We start from the raw sequence: 13209 nt of genomic DNA on the forward strand, positions 1-13209 counted from the left end.
CAGTTTTGGACAGAGCTTAAGGCCAAGGATAAGACCAACATGGCCTACAAGGCAAGGCTGAAGTAACTGGAGCTATTTCGCTCACAGATTAAACAGTCTCAGCAAATTTTCATATACTCATAATGATATATGCCAGAGGAAAACCGTACTCCAGTGCTGAAAACTTTCTAGCAGTAGGATTGCTAAGCACTGACTACAGAAGTCACAAATGCTCCGTTACCAGCATGTTGAAGACCACGCTGCCAAACATCCTTCAGAAGAGACTGAGTTGACTAGGCCCTGAGAAAGTAGCACAGACTAAGCCTCTCAAAAGACATATTAGACATATGTCTAATTAGACATATATGTCCCTGTGTTTCTATTGATTGTCCCTCAAAACTACTAAACCTGGGTATTACATTAGCACTAGACCCTTCCTACAACCAATGCAAACCAGAAAACAAAAGCAGTATCTCCCTCTGGGAGAACATCTGGCTTCCAACTGGAAATCAGACAGTGGTCACCTCAGAAAGCATTTTTTCCCAATTCCTCACAAAAGGACATGCAAAAACATACAATAACAAACAAAATTCCAGACTGAGAGTGAAGCAAGACGTTTGCATTTCTACCCTTCTTTGCAAAACCACCAAGACAGGCTCAAGAGGACTTTGAGGGGTCATATCTAGGTTTCCCTGTACCTTCACAGAATCAACTACCAATCCTGCAGCGATAAAACAAACCCCACACATACACCACTCACACGTGCTCAACCTAAAGAAATGAAGCAGCACTTCTCCCAGGGGGTGAGAGGTTTTTGCTGAAAGCTCCATCAGTGCCTGCATCCATTCAAGTACCCCAAATGATCCAAGATCTCAAAGTGCTCTCTTCAGGATATTCCTTCATCCCAAGACTCAAATTACAGAGAATTTATAGGCCAAAACCTGCACGGTGAATTACACTCAAATGAGCTGGAAACTATGGAAAGTGGTAAAAAACATGTTCACCTTGAACTAGTCTGTAAACGTGAAATCCTGTTTTATATTGGGGTTTTGTTTCCTGGCTGCAGGTTAGGGAAGCAAGAAGGTGTCTCAAAAGGCAGTTCTGGGAGACAACCTCACAGCAGTGCAAGAGGTTTCCACTATCTGCATGATAATAGTAAAATAACAGATCATAGCCTCCTTGACAGAGAAGTTAGTGACTGCATCACATGCTGTCTGAGCTCCCAGAAGCATTTACAGACTCCAGCCTTCACTCCTTGCATTATTTAATTCACCACTGCTCCCTTATCTTTTAGCTAAATCTTGCCCAGCTAGTAGCCACACAAGTCCAACACTGAAAAAGGTGAATGCTGACAAAAAGCTCAATACAGTTGAACAGGAAGAAAAAGACAGTGTCATCAGTATACAGCTGCCAGCACCGTAACATCAGTCTTAAATTTTCCCCTCCCTAGTAGCTCCATATACACAGTGAACAGGAAAGACGAAAACTCTGATGGGAGCTATGTAAGACGGTGTTAAGGAACCAACCAGCTCTGCATTGTCCTCAGGAGATGGTAAGGACATTCAGATTACACCCATACCAAAGACTCTAGGTGTTTGGAAGCAACTATTAAAAGCCATTGAAAGAAATAAATCTTGTGTTAGTCTTATTTCAATGCAATTTCACTGATTTCACAATCACACAAGTTAAATTAGGGCTAGTCTTATGACCTGGCTTTTAAAACCTTATCCTTTAGGTTCTGCTCTCCAACAGAAAGCAGTTACTTTTAGTCCAAAAGCTGTATGCTGAGATCACTTATTTCTGGAAGATACTGATAGTTATTGCTTATGTAGAAGACCAGTAAAACGACATTTTTATTTGACTGTTATCCTAAATCGGTACAAAACCCTTTGTGACAATGTAAGGCCCACAAGTCTTGTATCTCGAAGAGCTACAATTCAAGGAGTATTTCATGAAATGGAAATGGGCTCCCACTGCCCGGGGGTGTGGAGGGAACACGGATGTCCTGCCAGGTTCAGCCTCCATGCCTCATACCACCCCACATTCACCTCCCTGCAGCCCCAAACAGTCCATGCTGTAACAGGACAAAGATCACCCCACCTGCTCCCTAGCCAGATGGGGTTCATGAGCCCCAACAAGCACCGGGCTCACCTCTCAATAGAGATTTAGGCAGCTTGCTGCAGGTTCATTATTAGAAGTCATATTAGTACAAGGCAAAAATGCAAACTGAATTCCACATAAAACTGTGAGGCAAGATCAACATAAGAGAAGGGAAATAAGAGCATTGTTTGTACTGCTTAGAGAGGGATGGAAGAGAAGTTGATGAAGCACTCGTTAAACAAACCACTTTATACTAGATGCCTAGCATGTTTATGACAGATACATCATGACAGTGGCCACATCACAGTCTTGCTCTTCTTTGTTGGTTTGTTTAGCTCAACAACAAGCTCATTTACAGTAATGTAACCTCAAAGTCAAAAAAAAAAGTGACTGCAGCATGAGGACAAAGATATCTCAGCAGCTTTCAACACGATTGCCAGTGAGACTTGTCCAACTGCAACTCAGAGGAATGGGGCACAAGCCAACTGATTCGGCTTTTGCTGTGTGCCAATCAATACAGCTCCTGTGATCAACTAATACACTCCTGGCTTATGCCTCCCATAAACCTCAGCTTATAGCACGAAGTCATTTAATCCTTCCGTTTCCCTTTATAAAATGGGAGATAGCCACACTTCAGACCCCTTTGGGAAGCCAGATTTATAGCTTAACCACACTAAAATACCAAGCACTATTTAAACTTCTGAGCTAAATTGGTAGATTATGCTACATGGAATGACTTCAGGACCAGGAACAACGTGCCACCTATAAATTAGGCGAGGCATTCAGCAGCTGCTTAATTATTCTCTGATCTTTCCATTAGAATCTAAAAAATGCCTTCCCAACAAATTTTGGCAAGTGATGTGCTTACCATACAAAGGTAAGCCACCTACATTCCAGAGAGCATAAATGCATCCCACAAGGTGCAGGTAAATCAAAGAGCAGAGACAATACAGCAGTATGCAGACCTGGTGAGGTAAAAAGAAAAACCGATCCTTTACATTCAGACTGCCTAACCACAGACAGCATCTACAAAAAAATCCATTTACTCTTGTGATTTCTCTCTTTTTTTTTCTCTTTTTTTTTTTTTTTTTTTTTTAATTTATTACAGCTAGAAGTTTCTGGTTTGCACCAGGCAGCAAGAATCAACTTTGAAAGCTGCACTTGCTGGTTTGCTGTCTGCAGAGGATCCACAGCTACAGTCTTAAATGACTCATTTTAACAAAGGATTTGGTTATTGTTCTAAACAATATTGTGCTGTTATGTTCCAAGTCCGTGTAGAACAGCATGCAATGTATTTGAGCCAACTCCACTTGACATCTACCAGTTTTAGCTACCGTTAACAGCAATCCAAGAAACCCACAAAAGCTCACCTCTCCTGCCCCTATATCAGGGCACATCGTGCTGCATGCCCCATGTAACTGGCTGGTGGATGCTTTGTGTGATGCTGTCACTAGTTTGACACAACAGCTGAGGGGATAATTCAATGCAAATGCAACATCAAAGTGAAATACAGAAGTTTAGCCTTCTGTTTGGCAAATAAAGATATCAAAACCCAGACAAAGCAAACTTTCTCAGAAGCACTTCTATTCCAATGCTTACTTCAATTGCTGAAGGGCTCGGGTTGGCAGGCACCTTCAAGATCACCTGCCTCCAACCCCCCTGCCACGGGCAGGGATGCCCCACACTGGGTCAGGTTGCCCAGGGCCTCATCCAACCTGACCTTGAACCACATCAGGGATGGGGCATCCACAGCTTCTCTGGGCAAGCTGCTCCAGTGCCTCACATTTAGCATCCTGGGGGATAATAAAGAGCTGACAAAATCTACTGCCTTAGAAATGAAACGCACAAAATTGCAGTACAAAGAACATCACATCGAAGTGCAATGGTCATCACAGCAGAATGCTACGAATAAATGAACTCGGAGTACAGCAGCCTTCTCAGAAAAAGCAATTATATATCATCGGTAGCTAGCAGGCAAAAGTTTAAAATAAAATAATGAAGAGATGGCTACTTGCATTGACTGCTCCTCAAAGGGGGGGATCAGTCAGGCTGTGCAAGCGAGCAACAGCCACCTGGCTACCAGCAACCCTTCAGTGCAACCAGGTGGCTGTTGCCTGGTTATTCATCCATTTTGGCATGTCACAGTAGAAATGTGCAGCACACAGCATGTGCTGCAAAATTCAGATTGAAAATGCAGATGAGGTCTGATGTTAATGCAAGCCCTGAGCTCTTCATACAAAGGATACATATGCTTGGTACAACTAATCAGGATTCTCCAAGGGTTTTATAATGCACCCGCTTTTACCAGGGCAGATAGACACACAGTTATTTAAAAACTGCTTGGAAACACAGCAATGGCACGACTTTAAAAAGGAATATACAAAAGTAGATCTTTGGTACAAAACGCAGGATTGTGTAAAGTGGCTTTCATAAATCAAAGTTTAAAGAATTACACAGCAAGAGACAACTCTTCCTCCAGCCTCCCCTACTGCCGCCAGGCAGCACAATAGCTGACACCGTAGTTGGGTGTGAAGATTTTGCAGATAGCACTCATCGTGCAGGTGAGCGAGCATGCAGCGTAAAACACAGCCCCTGAGCCAAAATAACCACTTCAGACCCGTTTTTCATCATTTCGCGGTGGCGGTGCGAACCACGCTGCCGCCCCGTCCCAGGGGCACAGCGGACCCGAAGGGAACAGTGGCTTTTTGTTACCATCTTGAATAGCCTCTGGAAGGCGAATGGCAGAAAACCACGCAATGAATTTAAACAGGAATAAGCACCGACTCGTGACTATACGATATCTGCACAGACGAGGAGGATTCTTTCAGTTTTATGTTTTCTGGCCGATCCGAAGCAAGCTTGCTGCTGAGAAGCTGCGAGCGCACCTCTTTAGCGGGCTGAGATCGCTCGGCACAAGCTGAGCCCGAGTGAGGAGGGGAGAGGAAAGGAGGGGAGAGCAGGACAAAGCTCCACGGCGCTCACCCACCGAAAGGCTCAGCCAAACGGGGGAGATGCTGGGGGAGATGCTGGGGGAGATGCTGGCAGCCGGGCAGACAAGGGGCAGGCTGCTGGGTGCCCGTCGGTGGCGTTACAAGGGATGCTCGGCGGTCGCGCTTCCCTCACAAAGCGGGAAAAAAGCGCTGCAATTGGGACATAGCGCGCTACTCTCGGAAATAAAAAAATAAAATAAAAAAAGCAAAACAAAAGAAAGAGGCGCACGCAGACAAAACCCAACAACAAACGCACCGAGGGGGGGGGCTGCAGCTCGCGGTGCTCGGCTGCTAACCCCCTGCCAGCCGCCCCGGGGGGGTCCCAGCGAGGTTTTTAGGGCTCGGCTCGCCCCGGGCAGGGGGCGTCCCGCAGCCCAGCCCCACCTGGGCGAGCCGGCGGGGCTGCTGCTGGTCCAGCAGCTCGCCCAAGTTGCCGCACAGCCCGGCTCGGCGAAGCGGGGCCATTGTGCGGGACGAAGCGGCACGGCGGTGCCAAAAAAGGGGAGAAAAAATATATATAAAAAAAAAGCGGCGCGCACCGCCACAAAGCGACCCGGCGGGCTCCGCAGCCCTGCCCCGGGGCAAAGTTGCGGCCGGGCTCGGCACGGAGCGAACAATGCGGGGCGGGGAGCGGGGGGAGCGGGGGGAGCCCTCCCGGCGGCTCGCAGCGGTGCCCGGGGGGCGAGCAGGTGTCGCGGCGGGGCCGGCAGCGCTCCCGTTCCCCCGGCCCCTCACTCACCCACGCCGTACTTCTCGTGCTCCGTGGGTATCCACATGCCGGCGGCAGCGCTCCCCGCTCGGAGCGGCGGCCGGCTCCGCCTGGCGGGCTGCTGCTCAGCCGCGGCTGCCCGGCTCCGCCGGCTGGGGCATTGTTCCTGCGGACCCACCGACAGACGGACAGACAGACAGACAGACAGACGGGCGGGGGGCCGGACAGACCGACCGGAGCCGCCGCTCGGCCGCCAGCCACTTATAGCCGCCGGCCCGCTGCACGCCGGGCAACGTAGTGCCTCGCCGCGGCCGCGCCCCTCGCCGCCGGCGGCACGGAGCGGACTACGAGCCCCGGCCGGCCCCGCGGCCGCCGGGGGAGGGAGGGAGGGAGGGAGGCAGGGAGGGAGGCGGAGCGTGGAGGGAGGGAGGGAGCGGCGAAATGGCGGCGCCCCGCGGGGCCGGCGGGCGGGCGGAGCGGGGAGGTGAGTGCGGGGGGAGCGCCGGGGTCTGGGGGTGAAGGGGGCACCCGCCTGGGTTTGGGGGTGCCGGGGTGGTCCAGGCGGGGTTTGGCTCCGTGTCGGTGTGGGTGATGCGGAGCGAGCCCCCCGGCTCCGGTGGGGGCTGCGGGAGGCACCTGGGCGCTGCGAGGGGGGTGCGGGAGTGGGGGTTGCGTGGGGTGGTCCTGGGGGAAAACCGGGAAAATAGGGGAAAAAAGGGGGTGCAGTGTGCAGTGCTGCGGGCCGCACCGGGTACACAACACCTCTGACACGAGTAATTCATCTGTCTTTAAAACAAAAACACCGCCCTTCAGTCAAATCGTTGCTTTGAACTGGGATGTTGCGGTTTCAGCTGAACAAAAAATTCAGTTTTAATGTTTTCACAACTCAGAGAGGAAAGCAGTACAAGTTGTTCTAGTTCAGGTTGTCTTTTAGCCTTTATTTTCGCATTAAGTTGGATTTCTAAGTCACCCGTAGTGTGAAAGACACGTTGGAAGAAGTCATCCAAGCAGGCAGCTTCAAACCTAGGTCTGGAGCGCGCCTGTTTGGTTCCTCTTTTAGTTGTCAAACTCAGGTAAAGAGTAATTTAAGCGACATCTGTGGTGTTTCTCTAGTATGTCCCCTGCTTCTGTTCACAAAACTCATTTTCATTGTGCTGCTAGTTAAAGCAGTGCTTACTTTATTTGTGTGGCATTGTGTTGGCATAAGCTTCACCTACATGAAAAGCCCATCACTTCTAGAGGACTACACTAGTGTAACTGCACACAAAGGCAGAGCTGTGTTGGTTTAACTGGTTAAAAGGTCGAACACTTTTGTCTGTGCAAAATCTGTGTGACACTGCATGTAGGGCTGTGGGGTACTAGGGACAGTGAGGTGAGTTTCAGGTTTTTCCAGGTAACTTGTGTAAAGACATTGGATTAGTGACCATTCAGTGACTTTGCTCAGGATTCCCAAACTCTCTTTACATCCTGTTGCAGATCCTTTGGAGTCCCTACATGACAATATGCGTAAAAGTCAGGATTGAAAATCAAAATAGTAGGTGCCAGGCTGAATTAACTTCTGTCCCAGCCTATAGATTTCCATGTACGTCCGAGCAATCTTCCTCTCCATGAGAGAGGGCTGCCAGCATGTTGGCTGGGAGTCATGAAATTCTGCCACAGCCTTTTAATTGCTGTCTGTCATGTTAGCCGTGACTGTCTTCAGCATGTTTTTATTAGGCTCGGAGCATGTCTTTCTTCTTGCCTTGAACAAAGACAAAACTAGCCAATAGCTGAAACATCCTTTTCAAAATTATTCATTTATGGTCCAGTCACTTAGAATAAACAGATCTTGTAGTATAAAGCCCTGCCTGTAGGCAAAGAAAATACTTGACATTAATACTATCATTTCCCTGGCTCTGAGCAAAATTCCTCTTCCACAAGTTTCATTTCCACACAGCTGTTCATCATCTGGCATAATGGTGTGCTTCCATGTGCACCTGAGAAGGTGTCACTTCTTTGGAGACAGAATACAGGAAAATAAAATACTTTTTCCTGTCCTGCCATATCCTGTTTATAGGAAAGCCTGCGCTTGTATAAATGCTTTACTTTCTAGTAAAAAAAGTAACTGCGTTACTTTCTAGTTAATTTACTCCAGCAGCTGTCACTGAGTGGCTTATAAAAACATATCACTGTCCACAGTACAAGTTATTCAGTCTACATTAATTAAGCTACATATCAACATTTCTTACAGCATCTGGCAATGGATTTTTTTTTATTTTTGTTTTTTTCAGAAGTGTGTCTTTCATAGATTCATAGGCAGTCTGAAAGTTACAGTTTCTTACTTAGGGTTTTAATGTGTTCAAAGGCTTTTCAGTACCATGTTCCCAGAGCAAACCACGTCAGAGCACATCTTACTATCCCACATCTATCTCTTGTGTCCTGTTTTAAAGGAATTTGGCTTACTGTGAAAAACTGAAGTTTGACTGGTCGCGTACATGTCTACTCATTTTCATTGTTACCTAGAGGATACTTCAGTGAAAGTTGTTTTGTTTCTTATACTATAAGTATCATTTCTTCAGCTCTATTTTAAGTTCTGTTTGTTAAGAGCTGCTCAATCCAATGGACTCTGGGATCCAAGGATTCCTCTTTCCTGGTTGCTGAAAGCCAGTCCTGTGTATTTACAGACCTGAGAGATTTTTCCCTCTCGTGGCTCATGGATGTGGCTGCTGCTGTTCCTTTCTGCAGGTCTGGCCAGTAGCAAGGCTGAGCATGCATTCAAGAGGGGCATGCAGGAACAGGAAAATTAAATGGCTGGCCATACAGGCAACCACAGAGCAATGCCTTGATCATATCCTCATAAACACCTCTACCACTCACATAAACAACAATACGGATAGCCCAGTCTTGTTCTTCCTTTCTGGTTCATCAGGACTGACATTCACTAGAGAAAATACACAATTCCTCTCTAGATTTTCAGGCACCCTCATGTTTAAAGACCTCTTATATATCAGCATGGGCTCTAAGTCTGTTTAACATCCATTCCTGAACCAGGGGCCAGTTACACAGCGTCTCAGACTCAGTGTTTCTAAATGATGGTCTCCTTCTACTCACTTCTGTCACTTCTCATGATGCTGTTGAAATGTGCATACACCCTGGTCCCTCAAGTTGCTGATGTTTGGACCTCTCACATGTACAGTCCAGCCTCTCCAGTTGTTGACATTTAGACCTGCAAGTACTGTGGTTGTGGTCTTCCCAGTTGCTGCCATTTAGACTCTTGCATTTCAGGCACTCCAGCTGCTGGCATCTAGACCTGCAGGCCCAGTAACCTGAAGTTTGTTTACCAAGTTGCTTACACTTAGACCTTGCAGCACCCTCATCTGTGTGACGGAGTAAGATTACACAAAAGTTAAGAATATAATTTAGAAGAAGATACACTGCAGTGATCAAGAAAGTACTTACATACAACTGACTCTTTTTATGCCCACCTTCTCCATTCTCCTGTGCTTGTTCTTCTCTGTCATTATCCCTCCATTTCTCCACCCTTCTCACCTGCCAGATAAATCTTCCCTTTATTATTTCTTCCCCATTGGTCCCAGTTGTGTTATATCCATAAGCAAATTTGGTATTTCTGATGCTCTTACCTGGGTCATTTCAGCCTCTTACGGCATCACTGATACAGTAAGCTCAGCCCTGCAGGTCTTCCAAGATTTCACTCCCCAAAAGGTCCCAGTATCCTCCCCCACAGTTCTCTGTGAAGCCTGGCCATTTCTCACACAACTCCCCTCTTAATTATCTGAAATCCAGCCATTCTCCACAGTTTTCTTTGTAGCTCTCCTGCCTACTGAGCTTAATAGTGCACTTAGTTTCTGGGAGTGGGGGAAGTGAAGCACTTCTTGGCTCCCATGTGCAAAATTAAAGATGGGATTTGGCCTCCACGTTGCTGCTTCCCTTCTGTTCTGGAAGCTGGAAAGTGAGCAGGGGATTGGACGAGTGTTTCTCTTTTCCCACTGTTTAAGTTGCCTCCCTGGGTTACTGCTAGCTCTGACAATAGCTCTGTAAGGACAGCTTCCTCCACGGTTGCTGCCCCAAGCTGTGTGGGAAGGTATGGTCCTGTGGAGCACCTGAGATAAAGCTCATGCGTGCATTGTAATGCTGGAGGAGCAACAAAAGGGACTCCTTGGCAGTAGCCCCAGGCCACTTTGGGCTCTTCAAAAAAAGGAGACTGCCTCTCTGACCTCCACTCTGATCCCCTTACCCTGGGAGAGCCAGGTGGAGAGGGCAGTGTTAGCAGCAGCAGTGTCTGTGGCAGCACTCTGCCCTAAAGCCCATCCTTAAGACATGAAAGGTTAAGGGCTGGGGTACGCCTGTGTTCCATTTGGGGTGACAAATTGGATCGGGGTTGAAGTCCACCAGCGAAAGCACACATCCCGGCTGTCACTTTCAGAAGCATACCCACATCCATGGGTCCTTTGAACATTGCCCTGACCTCTAACCCTGTCTGATGATCTGTGCTCCGACCTTCTTACCAGCGTGCAGATCTCCTCCTCGCCAGCTAATCCATCTTGGTGCTTGCTGCCAGAACAGAGGCATGCACCCACATTTGTCTCACAAGTACCCCACGGTCAGAGATCCCTCAAATATGAGCTCAGCCTCAATGTCTTGACTCCCTTGCAGGCCTCGGCTCTGACTGTGCCTGGACCTTGAGCACCTTGCCAGCCACTGACTCAGGCCCTGTCTTCCCACGTACAGGTCTGCTTATACTCACAGGTTGCTTGCTGGCTAGGTCAGACTGAACTTTGCTAGCAAATGACTCAAAAACCCATGATATTTACAGGTATACATTTACTAGGAAGATAAAAATATGCCATGATCTCTCTAGTTGCTGGTGTTTGGACCATTGGGCCCTGCAACCTGCAGCCTGTTGTGCAGTTGCGGGCACTTGGACTTCAGGGCAGTATTGCACATAGGATAAAGGGTGAATTACACAAAAAATAGTTAAGAAAACAATTTAATAAGAAGAAAGGCTAGATAGTGGTGATTAGGTTCAGGGATTCATCAGAGAAGTGTATCCACCAGCAGCCTTTTTAAGCTCAATTTCCCTTTTCATTCCCCTCGCCCTGCATTTCCCTGTGGTTGTTCCTCTCGGATCCTTCCCATTTTGTGCTGCTTGCCCCTCCTCTGTGTTTCCATAATCCCAAATGTTTGCATAATCCCACAAGTCCCTTCTGTTTCACTCCATTCTGCAAGCACCCTCAAATATTCCATAGTATGTACAACGATCATGTTTCTCCTTTCTTATCAGTGACAAAGTACAGGTTGAATCTCTTCAAAGCTAGGTCTGAGTAGTGCCATTAATGGCTTTAGTTCCCGTAGTGACCAAAGACTTCTGGTATTCGTTACTGTCTCTGTCATCACCTGCTCATTAATGTTTGTGTGCCTGCGTGTAATCCATCTCTTTCCCTGTTATTTGTTATTTTATACTGAGTTAACCAAAATGTTAATGAACCAGATGACCTCCCAGTCCACATATCTTTATACTACCCATGCTACCCAAACAACCCCTGAGTGACTGAGTTACCTCCTTCGTTTTCAAACATCTGCCGTGTGGTTTTGTGAGCAGGGAGCTGATGGCTGCTTTCTGTCGAGGGCACAAACCCCAACAAGGTGGTAGAGCAGCCATTACCCCAAGCGTGTAGCTGTCACTTCTTGCCTATTCATTCATCTGAGTTCCTCAGATATTAGGTTGGTAGGAGGTAGGTCACCCAGCCCAGCCACATCTGTCCACATCTGCTTGATGGTTTTAGAGTTTGGTATCCTTCTTGGTGCCCTTCTTAAAACCCAGCCAGTCTGTTTTTTAAGTTAAACCTATGCATTCAGTTCAGAATTTCAAAACCTGGTGTTTCCACTGTGCCACACATTTTGAAGAGAAGAAGAGAGTCCTTTTGCCAGTAGGCACTAGCTATAAGCTCCTTAAAGGATTTTGATTTGATGCAGGTTAATCATTGTGAATAGAACAACTAGTAATTATACCTGGAGGATAGGTTCGCTAATTAATGTTGTGAGTGCAGCACAGTTTATTGTAATGTGATTACAAGAACGAATCTCCTAAAACAGTATTATCTAAAAATGTTTTAAGAGCATATTTGTTATGATTTTTAATTAAAAATGCAATCTCATAGTAATTTGAAATGGTTCCCTCATAAGCACATAGGTCACATTGAGGATTGGAAATTACAAAGTTACAACTGGTAAAATAATCTTTTATGTGCTTCTGTGTTTGAATAGTAAAAAGGGAAAACCTTCCACACAGCTGTTACAATAAGATTGTAGCAGTTATTTAGCCTTCCACAGGACATTTCTTACAACTCTGGAACTGATGACAGGTGAATATCCAAGTGAAACTAAGTATTTTCTTAAATGCGTAATTATGGCTTAATAAAATAATTAAAGGATTGCATTGCTTGGTAATACTATCTGAGCTGCCTGTTAACCTGACATAATTTTACAAATGTGTTACAAATGTGCAGTTTTATCCAAAGACAAGGGGTGTCTTCACACCTTGCCATGAATATGTAACTCCCATTAGCACAAGGCATAGACTATGTTGTATTCTCCAAAAATACCCAGTAAAGGCTTGCAACTTGTTTTTCTCTGAATTCAGAAAATTTTCATAGCTTCAATGAAGAAGAAAATGGATGTCCCTTATCTTCGTTAGGTATAATTTCTTTAACTGCTTACTAGTGGAGGTACAGCTGTGTTTAAATCCAGTAATCCAAGCCAATTCTTACCTGCTCAGAGGTCAGGTAAGGCTTTGACTCAGGAGCACACTGCCAAGTATCAGCCACCCTGTGCAGAGACAAGCTCTGAGAAGTAAGCTGCTTCAGGCTATCTAAGCGTGTGCCCGTGGACCACAGCACAGCTTAAACATGATCATTGTTTGTGTGCTAAGCCAATTGTTTGCATGCTAAGCCTTTACCTTGTCTGAAATCTCTGCCCAGACCTTCCATTACCTGCGGTAAAGAAGGGCTGCGAAGTTGATGAAGGGCCTGCAGCATGAGTCCTGTGAGGAGTGTCTGAGGGAGCTGGGGTTGTTTAGTCTGGAGAAGAGGAGGCCCAGGGGAGACCTCATTGCTCTCTGCAACTGCCTGAAAGGAGCTGTGGAGAGCTGGGGGTCAGCGTCTTCTCACAGGTAACTAGTGATAGGACTAGAGGGAATGGCCTCAAGTTGTGCCAGGGGAGGTTCAGGTTGGAAATGAGGAGACATTTCTTCTCAGAAAGAGCAGTCAGGCACTGGGACGGGTTGCCCAGGGAGGTGGTGGCGTCACCTGGGGGTGTTTAAGGAAAAGTTGGACCTGGTGCTTAGGGACATGGTCTAGCGGGTGACATTGGTGGTACAGGGATGGTTGGACCAGATGATCTTGGAGGGTTTTTCCAACCTTAATGATTCTGTGA

General features: G+C 46.9%; 2 protein-coding genes across 5 annotated transcripts in view; one reads left to right on the plus strand and one right to left on the minus strand.

The window, feature by feature from the left end:
* Positions 1-6115, minus strand: part of DOCK4 (dedicator of cytokinesis 4) — a 248967-nt gene extending 242852 nt beyond the window's left edge. For all 4 annotated transcript variants that reach the window (XR_014318362.1, XM_082770224.1, XM_082770223.1 and 1 more), the window contains exon 1: positions 5809-6115. Coding sequence is in view for 3 of the 4 variants with exons in the window: in XM_082770224.1 (XP_082626350.1) it covers positions 5809-5845 (37 nt within the window). In the remaining variant the exon portion in view is untranslated. The remainder of the gene's footprint in view (positions 1-5808) is intronic.
* Positions 6116-6219: 104 nt separating this feature from the next.
* Positions 6220-13209, plus strand: part of ZNF277 (zinc finger protein 277) — a gene marked incomplete at its 5' end in the record, with an annotated part of 56543 nt that continues 49553 nt past the window's right edge. Inside the window, one exon of the mRNA XM_082759120.1 lies at positions 6220-6262. Within this exon, the coding sequence (XP_082615246.1) occupies positions 6220-6262 (43 nt within the window). The remainder of the gene's footprint in view (positions 6263-13209) is intronic.

Source organism: Aythya marila, assembly GCF_965140915.1.
Source record: "Aythya marila genome assembly, chromosome: 1".
In the NCBI taxonomy this organism is placed as follows: Eukaryota; Metazoa; Chordata; class Aves; order Anseriformes; family Anatidae; genus Aythya; species Aythya marila.